Here is a 20,078-nt window from a genome sequence, read left to right on the forward strand (position 1 = left end):
TTAACGGACACAGCAGAAGTTAGGAATTACATTAACTGACTACAACCTTGTGGTCTAATGAGAACCGGTATGTCAAAGTAATTATGTGGTAGAGTACTCATTAGGCATGTCAAGGGAGTTTGAAATGATTTGGAATTGTGTTTCAAAATACAATCTAACTTCTGTTTAGTAATAATGGCAAAAGTTTCTTGAACTTTCTCCATCCATTCCTAACTCTTGTAATCACACTATCATCTGCTTCACGCTGTGCTCCAGTTGTATGACAAAGATAACAAAACATCTGAATAACCTCAATAGCTTCACCATCCAAATATACTTTTTCCACATCTGAGGTCTCATCCTTCTCCATTACTTCACACCTCTTGTACACAAACTGGTTATCATCTCTCGGCCACTGCACTCTCTAGTCTATCAAGGTTTACAAGAGCCACAAAAAAATTAAGTTGCACCTGTCTCCGGTTTCACAAACTCAGCATTTGTTACATATACATATTGCGCATCCAAGTTTGTTTGTTTTTTTTAATTTTCTAACATGTTAACTTATTTTCCAGGGATGTCTTCCACTTGAAGAGGTGAAAAAAATTTTCAGTACAAATCTTGCACTGATTGGCCAACGAGATTGCAAAGCTGATGCTGTGTCTGCTCTGAAAGGGTAAGTTCAGTTCCTATCGTTTTGTGCATGATTGTCTGTTTTTTTTTTTATTATTAATATGGCCATTTGGTTGAGGAAAAAGTTTGTTTAAATGATGATTTATTATACAAGAATTCATAAAAAAAAAAATGATAAATATTCTTTGCAATAAAACCCTTCATTGTTCACAACGTTCCGTCAAGGGCCTGCAAATTATTGGATTTGGTCAAAGAAACAGTCGTTCATTTGTGAATCCAAAAGTTTTGCAATTGTGCAATATAGCTAACAAGGCGTGAACAAAAACAACAAATTATCATAACTTTTATCAAACATGATAAAATTTAATCTAACAATCTGTACAACTTTTCAGTTTTCAAACTTTTTAAAAGTGTTTGTTTTTCCAGATTTTGTACCTGGTGCTATGAAATCAGGCTGTCTGAAGGTATAGGTTTCATGACTTAAATGCACCAAAGATTGATGCTATTGTTTTTTTTCCTTTCCTTTTGCAAAACTCAATCATGTTCTGCAAAGCCAAAAACAAAACAAACAAAACAAGTAAATAAAACATCATGAATAAATATTAGCATTAAATAACTCAAAAAGAGTTTATATGCCATAAAATAAAACAACCCAACCAGATTTTATAATGCAGGCTCAAAAGCTTGTGAAAATAGCGGTTCAAGATGGCGTCCTTTTTTTTTACTTGATGTGAAGATTTGATTTCTTGTGATTAACTAGTGAAAAATAGAAAAATTAACAAAAATACAACTAATTTTAGATATTTGCATGCAACCCTGGGAAGAAAAAACATTTGATGAGTTGCATCCATGCAAAATAATTCAATGTGAAAAATGCAGGACTTTCCACCATTGTTTAATGGAATGCATAATTTGACCCAAAAATATTGTGAGAGGATATGGGTCAAAACAATAGACAAAAAAAAATATTAAACATTCCAATCGAAAAATGTTTTTATAAATAAAATTGTCACAAAGAGAAAGTCAGTCAGGTGATGGAACAATTCCAATATTTTTCCTGATTCTGAAATTTTTTTCTAATTTCACGATTCCAATTCTTTTAAAACCTCTACGTATTTAGTTATAGATTTTTTTTTTTTCTGATTACTGTAAAAAAACATGTAATATGCACACATATTTTTGCAAACATACACTTGTATTATTTGGATTTATCAAACTACTGTTCTCATCTTACATCTGATTTTCACAACATTTCAGTTGATGTAACCTTCGACCTTCTTCAGGTGTGTCTTGTCAAACTCGAGAATGTTTCTGTCATACTCGGAAATTTGGACAAAATTTGGAGCAGAACCCTTTATTTACTTCGCAGGGGTAGCATGCGCTTGTGCTATCTCTTGATAGCACAAGCGCATGCCGTACCGCAGTGGTTATAGTACTTGGAAAAATCAATTGTAAAAAGTGATATTCTTTCTGAAGGTTGAAGATTCAATCGTCAGTGTGGACGACCGAAAAATACAATTGCAAATTACTTAGGACTTCTATCCAGTCATGGCTGATGGAACAAGAGCATGCTACGCCCATGAAGTAAATAAAGGGTTTCCGCTCGAAATTCCAAGTTTAACAAGATACACCTGAAGAAGGTTGGAGGTTATATCGACCAAAACATTATGAAAATGACACTCAAGGATAAGAACAGTTGTCCGATGAATCCAAATAATACGAATAACCAAACCTCATCTCAAAACTTCAGAAACGTCATAAAATACTCTTGATCTATCAATTTTAGTTTTACTAATAGTTTAAATGTAGAACATGTACAAGGGAAGAATGGATGTACATAAATCTAAGACAATGGCAGAATCGTTAGAAAATGACTTCCAGACCATCGTGGAATGGGGCCCGCAAATGGATGGTAGCATTTATTGCTAGTAAGACGAAGCTGATCTCCTTTAACAATTACAAGAAGCCTCCTCAAACACTAATATCTATGACAAATAACACCCTAACTGAAAATTCTTCCTTCAAACTCCTCAGCCTAAGATTCATGGGCAATATGGACTGGAACAAATATGTTGAGGACATTGCAAAGGTGAGTTCCTTCTATCGAGCTAAACGACTACTCACACTTGAGAGTACCTAGTACCTCTACAAGGCCACCATTCGCCCATGCATGGAGTACTGTTGCCGCATCTGGCCTGGTGTATCTACTACTAGTCTCTCCCTCATAGATAGGGTCCAAAAAATAGTTTTCAATCTAATATATCCCACTTTGTCAACTAAGCTCCAGCCCTTGTCTCATCGCTGCAATGTTGCATCTCTGTGTCTGTTTTACAAATATTTTCATAGAATGTCTCTGATGAACTCATTGCACTTGTGCCCCCTCAATGTATATATCCCTGACAAACCCTCTTAGTGACAAAATATCACCCTTTCACTGTTGAAGCCCCTAAATGCCAGAAAGCTTTTTAATCTAATAGTTTCTTCTCTCGAACAGCTAGACTTTGGAATTCCCTTCCTACTACCTGCTTCCTTAACTATACGGATATGCAGAAGTTTAAATGTAATGTAAACTAATATCTTGTTAATCTTTCCTAGGCATAGTCCCAAATAGTAATCCCTTATCTCCAAGTGGCAATATGCCTTGTTAGGGGTGAACGTGAGCAAAAAAATAAAGTAAAATAAAATCAATAAATATTTATCATTTTGTCATTAGTACCAGAAATGGAAAATTAAGTTTTAAGCAAAACAATTAAAAGAATCGTTGTTGGCATCAGAAAATAAGCACCAATTTTTCTGATTGCAGTTTCTTTCTTCATTTCAAGTCAACGGTTGATTGAAAAATTAAATCGTCAAACCAAAGGATGAAAGGTTTTTCCAAAATATATAGAGATCAGAATTTTTTTTGCTGGCATATGCTATCTTTAGTTTGTAAGTCAACAACTCCCTGGCCGCGTTTTCTAATGAAGTCACTGCCACCTTTCATCGTTCAGTACTTCATCTCTTGCTTTTCCTGTTCATTTCTATTGATATGTATACAGTGCTAAAAAGTTAAATTGACAATCTATAATATAAATCTCACCTGTCTGTTTAAATGTATGTATGTTTGTATGTCTGCCTAAAACTTTTGACAGAGGCAACGGATTTTCACGGGATCAGAATCATTTTAGAGCTCGACCCTTCGGACGACAAATATCGAAAAATTGGCTAAAAACATTAATTCCTTCACTCTCAACTGAGCATTTTTCTACAGGCAGGGGTTGCTTTTTTCGCTGATATTTTTTAAAGTCATCCCCCTTTTTCGATTGACTAGCCTTAATTTAAACCTACGTCACTTCCAGTTTGGCGATGGCCGCAACAGCAGAGACGTCATTTTTTTTTTTTTTTTGGCTTTCTTTCCATCCTTCACGGTACGGGTTCAAGCCTGCCTGCCTACTATGACTTTTTTTTTTTTGCTCGACACACACCTCCAAACGCCAGGCACCCAGGTTATATACGAAGAAAGACCAATTTATCTCAGGGACAATTAATTTTACATTCGAGTAAATGTAAGAAAAAATGTAAAAGAAAAAAAATTATCTGTTTGAAATAAAAAAAATTATTTTTTCAACTTTATTTAATGTAACAAAAATTAAAAGAAAAAGAAATTTAATAAATAATTTTATTGTTTTATTTTTTTACATTTTTTTTTTTTTTTTACATTTCCTCAAATGTTTTTATAAATGTAAAGTTACGTCCTTTAGATCGACAGGTTTTTTGGGGGGTTTTTTTCTTCATGATTGCCGATGAATTCATATTGGCAGTTTGAACAGTTACAAACACACAAGAGAGAGAACATTAAATAATTTGGCACTTCTACAGAATTGGGACAAGATTTTCAGAAATCGTAAAACTGAATTTCACATGAAAACAATAATATCTACGTATTCCTCATATTTTTAAGATGATTATATCCAAAAATTACGAAAATCGATAAGTTAGAAAAATTTTTTATTAAAGAAAATAAAAGAGATAGAATTTGATGAAAATGATCATAAGACACAGGAGAGCTCAACAGGGAGGTAATTTTCTGTTTGAATTAAACAAAGATGGCGGCAATTTTTCACCTGCTAACACGATTAAAGTAGTTTTTTTTATAATTCAATAATATTCAGGTAATTTCGACTACATAATTTGGAAGCTACCATTGTAACTTATTAGAATTGACAAAAAAATCGATTAAAACCATAGTTTTTTATCTGAAAACTCCATTTATCGACTACAAAATCTCGTCCCAATAATGTAGAAGCACCAAAAATTTTAAATAACAATAATTGTTTCTACGACAATTTATATTCCTGAATTCAAGTTACTTCTTTAGGATTGTATGTCAACAAACATTTATTTTATTAAATGTTTTCTCTGCTTGTTGCAGAATATTCACTAACATGGTTTAGTGTCATCCAAACCTTACGATCTTTGGTCAAGCTGTTGATTTGTTTTAGGTTCCTCCATTCATCTACGTCTATCCATAATTTCTTTTGTCTACTTTTCAACTGGCTTCCTTGTATTACGTCTTCAACACGTATTTTACATAACCACACACTTCATCATTCCAGTAATTATAGGAGCAATTGGACTCATAAAAAAGAACTTCAAAAACTAACTGGCAAATATACCCATTGAACCAAGTGCAAGAGAGATTCAAACAATTGCACTTAACATTTTACATTTGATGAGAAAGAATATCAATGAGATGCCAGTGAGTTTTTGCAACTCTACAATACTGATGTGATCATATTGTTTATGATTGGTAATGTGATCATATATTTGACAGTCATATATTTTGGTAATGTGATCATACATATGATGTGATCATATTGTTTATGATTGGTAATGAAGCACATAATGTAACTTAGGAAAGTCAAAAGTCAGTTTTGGAGATGCACACGCACACATTTTTTTGTTTTTGTATCTTTTTGATCTTGGATTTTACTCTTCCAACATTTTGGTCGATGCAGCTTTTGGAATCTGAGAACCTGTACAAAATTTCAAATGGTATTATTGTTTAATCCCAGAGAGCAGATTGTTCTTGTTCCATCAGTCATGACCAGGTAGAAAATTGGTGCAGCTACATTATAATAATGAAATTCCGAAAACGAAAAAAAAATCTACTTTAAAAAAAATCAATTCACCTCCTCCCTTGAGGTTTGCATTTACAATATCCATGAACTAACTTAGATAATGTACAATCATTTCTCCTAGCAAACTCCCTGGACATCTTAGCACTAAGTGAAACTAATTTACACTCCTCCATCCTCTTGAACATCTTTAACATGTCTGGTTTCTTCTACTTTGTTGTAAGGACTCTGACAGACACATGCACCGACTTGGAATTTATATTCGCAACACCCTCCCTATGACTAGAGAATCTAAACTAGAATCAGATGGCCAGGCCTTCGTGTGCTTTTACAACATAGCGTTAGCTACCTGTATTTTCTTTATCGCTTTCTATCAACCCAGGACTGTACTATAATCAATCATGCCTCTGACAGCATAGATATAGCACTCTCCCTTGACACTAGCACCCAAATTCATGTATTTGGTGACTTTAACACCCACCACAATAATTGGTTTGGCTTCTCTAACTACACAGACGCAGCTGGTACCATCATCCATAACCTTTCTATATCCCATTCCTTGACACAGACAGTAACATTCCTAACCAGACTCCCAAATTGTCAGGACCAGCAAGCCTCATGTCTGGATCTATTTCTGACAACAGTTTCTGAGGATTGTGTAACAAATGCCCTTTACCCACTCGGGAATGCTGATCATGTGGTGATGATGGTAGACATCACTCTAAACTCTTGAACCCAAGTTGAAGAGCCATTGCTCAAAACGACACTACTACAATAGGTACTACAATAAGGCTGACTGGGATGCCATAAGAGATCACATCAAAGATGCCCTATTAGGAAATATCTTTTCTCTTTCTGTGGAACAGTGTGCAAATGAGATCACTGAATGGTTCAAAGCAGCAATTGAAGCACATGTTCCTACAAGAAGTTTTATAGCAAACTCCACTCTCCCCAATGGTTTACTTCTACTTGCGCAGCTGAAAGGCAGCATGTATACTGCAGATTTATCAGGCATAAGTTCAGTACAAACAGACAAAAGTTTATAGAAGTTAAAGTAATTGCAAGAAAGAAGTAGCAACAGCTAAGAGAGAATATACCGAAACCACCAGAAAATGCATTGAAGCATATCCAAGGCAATGATGAAAATCCCTTTTTTTTTTCTTTTTTTTTTATTACATTTTCACCCCAAACAAGGCGCATTGCCACTTTGGTGTAGGGGGCTACTATCAGGGGCAGCAACTACTGGGGCACTATGTTGGGATTTGAGCAGCAAGATGTCGGTTCACGTTGCACTTAAACTTCTGCATGTCAGTACAGTTAGGGAAGCAGGAACTTGGAATGGAATTCCAGAGTCTAGCGGTTCTGGGGAAGAAACTACTAGAGTAGAAAGATCTTTTACATCTAGGGATCTCTACTGTGTGGGGGTGGGATTTAGCTGCCTGTCGGGTTTGTCAAGGGTGTCTACGTCGTGGGGGCACAAGTGTCTGCAGTTCGTCGGAGCATTCACCATTAAAATACTTGTAGAACAGGCAGAGGGATGCGACGTTTCGTCGATGGGACAGAGGCTGAAGCTTAGATGCCAGTTCAGACCCTAGAGGAAGACTTCCAGTATGTAGTGGAATGGGTTCAAAAATGGATGGTCACATTCAAAGCTGTCAAGACTAAGCTTGTTTCCTTCAATAATTACAAGAAACTTTCTCAACCACTAATAGCTATGACTAAAGATACATTACCTGAAAGTATTTTGTTCAAACTTCTCAGTTTAAGTTCACAGGGAACAGGAGTTGGAATAGATACATCCTTGAGCATTGCCAAGGCTGCTGCAAAGAAGGTGGGTTCTGTCTACCGTGCTAAAAAGTTACTTACGCCTGAAAGCATTCTGAACCTCTACAAGCCACCATTCACCTATGTATGGAGTATTGTTGTCATATTTGAGTTGGTGCACCTGCTACTAGTCTCTCGCTCCTGGACAGGGTTCAAAAGAGAGTTGCCAACCTGATAGGTCCTGAACTGTCATCTAAGCTTCAACTTCTGTCCCTTCAATGAAATGTTGCATTCCTCTGCCTGTTTTACAAGTATTTTAATGGTGGTTGCTCTGACGAACTACAAATCCTTGTACCCCCTCGACATAAATACCCCCGGCAAAATCGACAAGCAGCAAAATCCCACCCCTACACAGTAGAGATCCGTAGATGTAATAAAGTCTTCTACTCCAGTAGTTTCTTCCCCGGAACTGTTGGACTTTTGAATTCCCTTCTGGGTTCCTGCTTCCCCAACGGTACGGACATGCAAAAGTTCAAGTGTAATGTAAACAGACATCTTGCTGCTCAACTCCCTATATAGTATCCCTTCAACTTATGTTCCTGATAGTAGCCCCTACAATTAAAAAAATAAAAAATAAAAGTATACTGTGTTAATTTTAACTAAAAGCAATGGCATCTACTTAATTGGCATGTCAGAAGTACTTTAATATTACTGAACTATTTACAGAAAAACTCGAGTTTTCAATCTTTATCATAAAAAAAAACCATCACCATATTTATTTAAAAATTGGCAACAGTTACGTTATTTACCTTCTTTTTGGAACTCTCCAGTGATTTTTAGCAAAAGATTTATTTTTGTTAATTTTCATCAAAAAATGTTTGTTACTATTACTTTTTTTTTACCTTATCGTTTTTCATAATTTTTTAATATATTCATTACCATAGCATGACAATTTTGTAGAGACCACTGGTTTGCCTTGAAATTGAATATTTAAAATTTCGAATTTTGCTATTATAATATAGTTGCACCAGAAAATTTTGAACAAAACTATTACTTAATGAGGGGTGACTACTCCTGTTTTGTTATCCATGATTGGATATAAGTTTCAAGTAATTCTTAATTATATTTTTAGTATCACTAAATATTATATTTTCAACCCTCATAAGACTGTCACTTCAAACTGACTATTACTTAGCACTTTATCTGTTGCACCACAGATCCGTGTAGACAATTTTAGCAAACTTTAAGAGCCCCAAACCTATTCCTGCCTTAAATGTTTTTTTAAATTTTTTTTATTATTTATCATAAAAGATTGTTTTATTTCTTAGCTTTGTAAGGGGAGGTCACTCTGTTATATTTAAGTTTTAATTTCTCTTGCAGAGATGGTGTTCATGAAGGAATCGATTGGTTAGTGCAGGCCGTACAACGCAACAACATGCATCGACCCCCGACGCAGAAAGATATAACCTAAAATGAACGATACGTCTCTACACATCACGGACCTTATTCTTTTTTTCCATGACAGGATTTTTCGGGGGGGGGGCAAGGGGAGAGAACTCCTGATTACCTTTATCATTACAAAGCCAAATTCCTCCTCCTACATGTTAAAAATGTTGTTTTTTTTATTGTTTTTTTGTATCTTCTTTCTGCCTTGCATCCTAAATGATTCCTTCCTTTTCTTTTTTCCTTCCTTTTCTTTTTTCCTTCCATTTAATTTTTTTAAATCACATTTCCATGGCAACATTTATTTTATCTTGGGGTTCCATTTTTTTTTTTTTGGTGGTGGGGGGGGGTCATAAAAATAGGTTTTAAAAAAAAAATGAGTTGGGTTTTGCATTATTTGGATTCTTTGGACTATTGTCCTCATCATGAGTTTTGTTCTCACACGATTGTCGCCGATGTAACCTTTCATCTTCTTCTGGTGTATCTTGTTGAACTTGGAATCTGCACGAATTTTCAAACGGAACGCTTTATTTAATCCATGGGGGTAGCATGCTCTCGTGTCTTCAGCCACAATCAGGTAGAAGTCTTAAGTAATCCACAGTTGATTTCTTAGTACTGCCCACATTAAGGATTGAATCTTCAACCTCCAGAAGAGTGTCAACTAAAACTGAGTTTTACTTAGTAGTTTGTTTGTTTGTTTGTTATCCCATGGGTTCTCAGATGAGAACATTAATCCAAATAATAGAAACTATTGATCCTCATCTCAAAAGTTCATGCTTACGTTTTGGCTTGTCATTTTTTTTTTTTTTTTTTTTTTGAAACTGACACATACATTATGATCGGAATTTGAAAGATTAGTAATAGAAATTACAGTCTCGTAAATTGCCTTTTTGTTTTAAACACGGATATGAAAATCATTAAAACAATCATCTTGGAAATCCAGTTTCCATCCAAGTAGGCGATATAACTTTTGCGTTGATTCTGCTGCAAACCAGCTTTGCATTGGAGTTTTTGTTTTCATCCAGATGCATTGTACGACAACAGTTAGATTCTGACCAATGAGTCGCACCATCTATTGCAACGGATCCAAAGAAATTTAATATGCAATAACTGATAAAATCAAAGATTAGTATCTGGAAGAGCGGATAATCATTATTACAGTCTATTAAAAATAAGGACACAACCACAAAGCCGAACCAAGATATTTCAATTGATTGTGATAAAAAAAAAAATCAAATGAATATAGTAAGATGAATCAACTGAATTATCTTGGTTCAGCTTTGTGTTTGTGTCCTTATTTTTACTAGGCTGTTATCACGCTTATCTACTATTCCATAAACTTATATATGAATATATATTCTAGAAGTATTCATCCAGTGTTGCTCGCATGGAGTTGTATTGCTGGTGGGAATGTTTTTAGGAAAAAATAATTTAAAATATAATTAAGTTAAAAATAACATTTGTAATATGAGATCAAGTAATAAAAAAAAAACAGCTCGAAAGTTTTACTAAGAATTAAAACTGTGAAATGGCAATTGGATTTAATAAATCAAACATAATTTAAAAAAAAAAAAAGAGAAACAAATTATTTTAAATTTTAAAAATAAAAATAATTATTTAAATATGTAAAGCTTTTTTGAATACATTCTTTACTGAGATATTGTTTGTGTGATTTTTTTTTTTTTTTTGTTGCATGAAACAAAGAAAATCTATTTTTATAAAATTAGTTTAATTTCTTTATGTTCTAATAGATTGCAGTTATTTTATGGACCTAACCGGTAATTGCCCTTGGTGGCTCTAGATGGAATCTAAGGAAAATTTCAATAGTGTCTGCTGTAAAAAGTTAAATCGTTACTGGAACCTATCTGAATTTTCTGTTAACATATCATCATCCATAGCACAAAAGAATGCCTTTAAAACTTCAAATATGTATATCCAAGTTTAATGACATTTAAACTATTAAGAGTTTTCCAATATTTCATTTTTCTTGTTTTTTTTTTGTTTTTTTTTAGACTATATTAGGAAGTGAAACGGGAAGAGGGTGGCAGTAAAAACAAAGAAAGTTCTATGATGTTATGAATCTAATAAATAAGTACCTAGGAGTGATTCTCATTCAGTCTTAGGCAACATCAGGTCTCCAACTCTACTAGTACATATATATATATTTGAAAATTCTGTTTGGGGTACAAAATTTAATTATGTTTAAATATAGACCAATTAACATAATGATTTTAAAAAATAAAAAATAAAAATAAAGGTTAGCTAACCAGGTTTCGTTCCTCGCTCAACAGAACTAAATCAAGGAAAATTGCAATAAAAAAACAAAACAAAAAAAAACAATTGTCATGAATATGGCAGGGGAGAGAAAAAAAATTCATTCATAGCATTTTTTTTTTTTTTTTTAAATCGCAATTTTCCTCAATTTAGTTCTGTTGACGAGGAACAAATCCGGGATTAACTCGCCTTTATTTTCGTTTTTTTTTTTTTTAATCATGTTAATTGGTCTATATTTAGCCATCATATATATATAAGAATATTAGTTAAAACACTGTAAATTAAATTTATTATTCAACAAAGAAGACAGTATACATTTAGAAAATTCCTTATTCTACGAAGTTTCAAAGAATGCTATCTTCTCTTCAGAGGAGAGATATTAGCAAAATGTTATTTATATTTAAACTATGATTTTGCTGTTTAGTGCATAAATTGAAACTGCAAAACATGAAGCAATATATATTAGATGATATTATCTTGCTACAATCAGTGCTCATCTATATCAAATATCCTGTAATTAAACCAAAGGAGCTAAGGGTTTTTAATTTCTTGGAAAAATTCAAAAACATCTTGAAAGTAAAGATTCTGTAGGTTTTTATTATTAAATTAATAATAATGATTAATAAATAGTTTTCAATATCCACATATACATATGTTTCATTGTAATCTAGAATCATCAGTGTGGCTAGGTATGACTATACATGTCGTAGGATTTGAACCCCAAACTGAAGTCACTTTTGACTTCTTTCTGACAGCTTTGCCATAGTGGCCCTATGTTATTGTGTAGCTTATTTGCCATAAACATATTTTAATACTATTATTATTATTAAGCTCTATTCCTGTATTAAGCATGGTTGAAATAAAAACTCATATAAAATATATAGGCACAATATATTACATTATGGTATCGTATGTTTATATATTTGAAATAGTTATGTGAAGCTGTTTGTAAATAAACAAGCACCGGGCACCGATCTCAACAGCCGGAGGTTAGAATTGTCGACTATCAACTAGATGGTTGTAAGTTCAATCCCTGGCTAGAGATGGGTGCAGGTCTAGCCGCACTGATGAGCTGTGATACAGCGAAACAGTACCGTATTTGGCGGACTTGTATGTGAAGTATATTCCTTATGTGAATTATTTTTTTCTTTCAAAGGATTATAAGTTTCTTTACATGTTTGTCGTCAACAACCAAATCCCGTGAACTTATTTTGTAAGACATATCTGCAATATAATACCAAATAAGGAAAAATAAACATTCTGGCAAAAAAAAAAAAAAAAAAAAAAAAAAAAAAAAATATAATTTCCATTTGAAGGTTCATCATCATCATCATTATCGGTCAATCAATTTTTGGGGATAAAAACTTTTCTTATTTGATTAAGTCTTTATTTGAATGTTATCATCTTGCAGTCCTCCTCCCCTTCTCTATCAAACGTGTTCTTGAACAGGCAAATTAAAGACTTCTCAGACTAATGAATTGCCTATGCTGATTCCAACAAATCTTTTTGGATCTATTTTATTCTGTTATGCACTAATGCAGATTAGAAAGGTATGAACCCATGATTCCCTTTCTTCTTCTGTAAAAATGATTGTCATCATCAGTTAAATATTCTTTAAATAAATAAAACAATTTTTTTTTTTTATTTATGTGAAATTATAGCAATTTAATTTAAAAAAAAAAACATTTTGTCTTCTTACCATAAAAAAATACTGGTAAATTAAAGATTCTTCCTGGTGCTACCAGGTTAGGCTGTCTGAAGATATTGGCTTCCTGATCTAAAATGTACCAAACATTGATGTTATTGTTTTTTTTGTTTTTTTTATTTCCTTTGCAAGACTCAATCATGTTCTGTAAAAATAAAAATAAAAACAATATTTTTTTTACTACAAAACAACCAAACTAAACATACATGAATAAATATTTCAAGATATAAAACAATTTGAACAAAGAAAACAAAACTTTTTTCCAAAATGACTGGATTCCATATTAAATAACTTGAAAAGGGTTGATATGCCGTAAAACAAAACCACCAAACGAAACGTTCTTCAAATCAGTAAAGTGATTGTCACTTTTTGAATTGTTGTTTTTACTAATATATCATAACTTATCAAGGCCTTAAGGCTACTCAAGGATAAATATGAAAGAAATTGGCAGTTGGACCAAAAATAATGAATGAAAGATGGAGATTAAGAGGAATTGGTTTTCCAAGAAGACGATTCAACCAATGTTGGTTTGCTTTAGTCTCAGAGCTTTGCGTTGCGAGTGAAGCGGTCACATTTGCAAGTGATTTTTTTCAAGTACCGACTAGAAATAATAACACGCTTATGTTTGAACAATTTTTTTTTTTTTGTTACAACCACAATCTTCCAAAGCTGAGCGAAAAATGTATTTTTAACCTTTATTTGTTTTTAGTAAAACGATCAAATTCAAATTATTAAAACAATAAAAGGTTTAATAGAACAACATAATCTTTGAGTGTTTAACAAAAACATCTGAAAAAATTTGAATGTTTATAATTTCAAATCTTAACATAAAATTCTCTGCATGTTTAGAAATTGCCCTTATGTAAGAAAAATATAAAAAATATCTTTATGATGTATGAGTATGTACTCGTCACGGAACGAAGATGTCATATTCCAAAAATCACATGGGTTTGGCTAGTAAGTTTTCTATTTGGAAACAAAACAAAAATACTTAGTTGTCAAAAGTCAACTACAGATAAATTTGCCTGTAGAGCCTTCAGACTTGAAGACGACCATGCTGTAGTCAGTTGGGAAGCAGATTCGTGATATCTTGTTATACCAATGAAATGTTCTAGGAAAAAAAACTTTCTTTATGAAAATTCCACTTGACCCATGGTAAAGAGAGAGAAAAAGGAAAGATCTTTGCTACGGTTGTAGACAGATGAGTTTTTGGATTTATTTGAAATTGTCTTGTTTCAGTCAATGAGGTATTCAACCACAAGCCAGATTGTTTGAATTGCACCCGGTGACTTGAGGAAGCACAAAAACAACTAACTGAAGACTTGGATTCGAACAGGGTAGATAAATATAGAGATAGTGGCTGGTCCTCTACGTTTTTTATGTTTGTCATTCGAACCGAGAATGGCTCTCGGTTGCTGATCAACGTGACTAGACAGCTTGGTATTGGATGCAATGAACTCATTTTAATCGAGCTCAACTCGGCCCAGATGACTGCTGTTATAGTTGCAGTAATGGTTCAGTGTACGCAGATAACACAACAACAGCAATCTAGGGCAGCATTTCAAAAGCTAGCAATGACAAAGATCTTTCAGATTCCCTCACTTCTGATCTTGAGAATATGGTGCAATGGGGGAAAAAGGTGGCTGGTTAATTTTAATGCATCAAAAACCAAACTTCTCTCTTTTCATCATAATCGCTCTGATCCCCCATCACGTCCCAGTTTGAAAGAATGGCTCTTGTCTTGGGGAAGCACCATATCCTGACAAGCTTCTGAGACTGACCTTCACTCCTGATCTGAAATGGAACACATACATCAAATCTGTTGCAAAGATCGCTGGAAAAATGATTGGATCACTATACCGCTCCTGTAAGTATCTCACTGCTGATGCAATCCGCTATCTGTATAAGAGTCAGGTATGCCCTAAAATGGAGTACTGTTGTGATATCTGGGCGGAGGCTGCTCGGATCATCCTAGTCTACCTCAATAGAGTTCAAAACTGGCTTCGAAACCTAGTAAGTGATGCCCTTTTCTCTTCTCTGCAACCTTTTTTCCACAGAAGAGATGTTGCGAGCCACTCTCTGCTCTGTCGCTATTTTCATGGCAAGTGCACGACTGAACTCCAATCTATGGTTCCCCCACCCCCTTGCCAAATTTGCACAAAAAACACTTGACTAGCTACAACCACTCTATGTGACTTTCCCCACTCTCTATCTGTGCCTAAATCTAGACGCAAATTTCATGAACAAAGCTTCTTTCCCAGAACTGCTCGCCTTTGGAACACTTTTTCGCTGGCCTGCTTCTCAGTTGAATACAACATGGTAGCCTTCAAATCTAATGTAAACAAATTCCTGTTAAGCCGTTTCCATAAATAATCAAATTCTACTTAATTTACACCATTAGCGATCACTACACTACCATCTTACATTCATTAATCCTTATCCTCAAGTGGCCTTCGGGCCTTGATAAATGATGACTCCCAAGTAAAAAACTAAATTTGATTTAGGAACAATTCATTTTTAAATTTCAGAATTTTTTACCTTAGCGACATCAGATTAAAATTTCAAAAACGATGAACACAAAGATGGTTGATCAAAATCAGTGAATCAAGTCCATAGTTCAACCGAAGTTATTTGTTCATTAAGACATGTGAAAGGCATGAACTTCTTCATCCCTGTGCGGCTCTTTTCCATTTTGTCTGCTCTTTTGATGTATCTTATTACTAACTTTTGAGGGTCATCAGCAGAGAAGAAAATGAACATTGTTTAAAACCACTCCCCCATGACACTCACAGGTAGTAGCAATATGTAACAAAGATTTTCTTATTTATTTGTCTTGCCATAAGAGCAAAGCTGAGCACAGGGTCAGTTTTAATGTGAGGGAATTCAGTTCTCCAACAAAGGAGCAATATGGATCAAGACGAAAAGTCAAAATTGCTTTAGTCTGGAAGGACCGAGAACAGAATAGATAAAATGTAGCACTTGAACAGATACAACACCTTGCTAAAAGCTCAGGAAGCAATTGCTACTTTACAATTGGCCTTGACAATAACTGATGAAAAAAAGAAAATCTAAAAATAGTTCTGTAAAAAAAACATTTAATTTAACAAAGTGGTTACTCGTTCTGTCCTACAATATGTTGTCAAGAACTAAGTGATCATTTAACACTAAATTTATATATAGTAAAGTAACTCGTCCTCCACCCTCTTTTTTTTTTTTTCAACGTTTTCCTGTCTGTTGCTGCCAGATTAGGCTGTCTGAAGATACGGGCTCCCTGATCTAGAATGCATTAAACATTTATGCTATTGTTTTTTCTTCTCTTTTCAAAACTCATGTTCTGCAAAAACAAAAACAATTTTCCATTACAAAACAACCAAACCAAACTCTGTGAATAAATATTTGAAGATATAAAGAACTTGAAGTATAAAAACTTTTTTCAAAGTTATTAGATTCGGCTTTAAATAACCGAAAAAGGGTTGATATGCCATAAAACAATCGAATAAAAAAATTCATAACTCATCCTTAGCACATTGCTTAGCACGCTAAGTTCGTAAGCAAAATCACAAGTAAATTCGTCTTCCATTGAGCATCCATTATCAAAGTTGTGCAATTGATGAAATGATTGCTGTTGCAATAATCAGTAGCAAGAGTTCAAATCCCGTCGGAACTACTACACTCGGTTATGCATTAATATTGTGAAAAACTAAAAATTTACTCACAATAAATTCTTTACATTATTGTCTTGCAGCATTAAATGATCCACGACTCTCGATTTATGTGTCCTTTTGCCAGACTTAGCTTTGAACCAAATTTGCAATGTGGTAACATTCAATTATCGAACAATTTTTTGATTTCATTTGCTGGGTTTTTTCTTATCCAATTTTCTAGTTATAATGCAGTGGTTTGCTCCCAAAATGGTTGCCAAATTTTACTGTCTATTTTTTTTTTTTTTCTGTTTTTCCAAGCGGTGGCAGGGTAAATTAATCCACTGTATTAATTTGTCTGAATTCGAAGATTTCTGCATTAGCAAATAATAAAATCAAATAATATTTATTAAAGTTTTTTTTTTTTTTTTTTAATTATTATTATTATTATTATTATCATCATCATCATCATCAGTAGTAGTTAAACTTAGGATTAGTTGTAGGGTTAAAGAGAAGGTACTCTATTTTTTTCTTTTTTTTTTTTTTTAATAAACTAGCAATAAGAAAGTTTATTAAAAGAAATTTACAAAGCTAGACAACTAAATATGGTGGATTAATTTGTTTTGTCATCATTAGGAAAATTAGACTAAACTAAAATTTGGGAGCTAATTGCTTCAATATGACCAATTTTTGTTTTCAATTTTAATATTCATTTTTTGTTGGGTTTTTTTATGTCAAATATTATTGGAAAATTTTTTGTTGACTGTAAATAAAATTTTTCCGGCCGACATTACCACCCGCGTCTTTTGTGTCAGTTGATAAGACTTTATTTTATGAATTTTGATTATTCGGACTTCTGTTCTCATTTTAGATGGTATTCTCATTATGTTTTTGGTCGATGTACTCTCCAACCTTCTTCAGGTGCATCTTGTTGAACTCATGGAATCCATACAGAATTTCAAACAAAACCTTTCAATTAATCTACAAGGAGTAACTTGCTCTTATTCTATTAGCAATAGATCCGTGACCCAGCGGATAAAAGTACGAAGTAATAATCAGTTCCAAGTGACAGTTTTCTGGAGGTTAAAAGTTCACTTCATTATTGGTAATATTAAGAAAATAATTACAAATAACTTTCACCCAGTCATGGTTGGCAGAATGAAAGCAAGTTACCTCTGTGGATTAAAAAAGGGTTCCATTCAAAATTCTGGACAGATTTCTGAGTTTGACCAAAAGATTTTTAAGTTCAAGAAGATCAAAAGTTACATCGATGAAAATGTTAAAATGACACCCAAGATGAGAACAGTAGTTTAAGTAATGCAAATTATCAATCCTTATCTCAAAAATTCCAAAACATAATTTCAGGAAATCGGATTTTATTCTTTGAACATGTATGAGTTGAAAGATTTTGACAAGTTTCCTTGTGGAGTTTCTGGTGTTGGCAGCAACTTTCTATTTTACAGACGTTGTTATAAATCTCACCTGTCTGTTTAAATGTATGTTTGTATGTCTCACAAAAACCGACAGATCCTGACAAGATTGGTATCATTTTGAAGCTCGACGTCTCGGACGACAAATATCGAAAAATTGGCTAAAAAAATTAATTCCTTTACCCTAAACTCGGCCGTTTTGTACAAGGAGGGGTCGTTTTTTTTTCACCGACATTTTAGCAAGTCATTGTCACCGTTGGATCGACTTTGGTTAATTTCAACGTTTTTGATTTCCGGTCGTGTTATGGAGACATCGGCTAAGACGTTGGATTTTCTTTCACTTTCTTTTCCGCCTTCGCGTCATGGGTTCGAGCCTGCCTGCCTGCTACTACTTTTTTTAAATTTTTTTTGCTCAACACACACTTCCAAATACCCGGGCAACGCTGGGCACCCAGGCTAGTTATCTCTATATAAATAAAATGAACTCATTTTTTCCCGTCGGATTTTGACCTTAATAGGATTAAAAATCAAGATATTTCATGCAAATATAATATGCACAAACGGCAGAACAATATCTGAGGTGTGTTATAGGCTTATTATTTCTCAAATTCCTCGATAATCTTAGATTTCTATACTTTTTCTGCTGAGAAGTCACGGCCAAAATCGGTTAAGATCAATGGAAGTGGTAAAATATTTTCTCTCTAATAAATTACTCCTCCCCCTGCCACCACTTAACACCGTTTGGGGATCGTTCACAAGGAACAGTTGAGAAGAGAACACCGGTTTGGCTTCGTAGTTCTTTCATGTGAAGTTATTTAAAATCACTAAACTAAGCTGCAGTGCTCTGTGGCGTAGTGGTTAGCGTGCTGGACAATTCACATTATATTTTCACGTTCGCGCCGACCTACCATAGTCGTTTTTTTTTGTTTTGTTTTTTTCCTAAACAACTGGAATGGACTTTTCTTGGTGACCGAACTGTTAACGTTGCAGATGTTTTTTTTTTTTGTTTTTTTTTCACACTTTATTTTCCTACTTTTACTCATGACTCCGGGTTTGATCCTTCCTACTTACCTACCATAACATTTTTTAAAACTCCCCCCCCCCGTCCCGGAAACAAACACTCGGGCAACGCCGGGTACCCCCTTAGTGATTTATAAGATATAAAGCAAAATTGTGGTAGAAACCCACCCAATAAATGTTATATGACATTTATGTGTTGGGTTTCTACCACCAATTTATTTTATTTCTTACTTTGAAGTGATTATTGAGTCTTCAAAGACATCGCGGACATCTTTTCTTGTTCTCTGGTAGTGTTCAACTTTACTCGTTTTTTTCAAACCGAATAAACATTTTACATTAAATAAAAACACTAAAAACTTATCCAATTAGGTAGAAAAGTAACTTTTCTTGCCTTTGATATTATTTATTTATTTGTTATATATTTGGGGGTTTTTTTGACAACATTTTCTAATCTATGTGTATAGTAAAACAAACCCCACCTGTCTTTATACTGTTCATCCAATTAATGACAGAAACAATACTGAGTTTTGTGTAGGTGGTTTGCAGAAATTGAAAGTTGTCGACTCCTTTTGCTATCTTTGTGATTATGATCTGTGCTGATGGGAATGTGAATTAGGTTTGAAGTTGCACATACAGATTGCTTATGGCAAGTTTTTTTCCCATGTAGCCATTCACTCTCGTTTGTTACTCGAGGTTGCGTTTACAACAGCTACGTCCATAGTACCATGCTACGTATGAATGTTGGGTTTGCACTAATTCGGTCTTCTGATATTTATCTTCTTCTCGTGGCGGTAAGATGTGACACAAGGTCGAGAAAGTGAGATTTGAAAAGTCAACACCCCAGAGGAAGAGCACTCTGGTCTGCGAAATATTCAAAGAGAATGTTTTAATAAAAAGGAATGTAATTGAAACAGAGTATGTATTTTAGAATAGTAAAACATGTTAAATATTTATATGATAACTTTGGAAGTTTAGAAACATAAACAAATAGAATTTAGTTATAAAAACAATGACTGATCTCGTTATGTGACTTCAAAGATTTAACTAACAAAGAGAGCAATTTTTTAGAGTTTTA

The 20,078-nt window shown here is 33.8% G+C and overlaps 1 protein-coding gene across 3 annotated transcripts in view; it reads left to right on the forward strand.

The window, feature by feature from the left end:
• LOC145296714 (ADP-ribosylation factor-related protein 1-like) overlaps positions 1–17,349 on the forward strand; it is a 100,944-nt gene extending 83,595 nt beyond the window's left edge. For all 3 annotated transcript variants that reach the window (XM_080142699.1, XM_080142697.1, XM_080142698.1), the window contains exons 7-8: positions 552–652; positions 8,871–17,349. In XM_080142699.1, the coding sequence (XP_079998825.1) occupies positions 552–652; positions 8,871–8,961 (192 nt within the window). In that variant the 3' untranslated portion in view covers positions 8,962–17,349. The remainder of the gene's footprint in view (positions 1–551; positions 653–8,870) is intronic.
• Positions 17,350–20,078: the final 2,729 nt, after the last annotated feature.

Source organism: Euprymna scolopes, chromosome 17, assembly GCF_053919585.1.
Source record: "Euprymna scolopes isolate OS-2025 chromosome 17, ASM5391958v1, whole genome shotgun sequence".
In the NCBI taxonomy this organism is placed as follows: Eukaryota; Metazoa; Mollusca; class Cephalopoda; order Sepiida; family Sepiolidae; genus Euprymna; species Euprymna scolopes.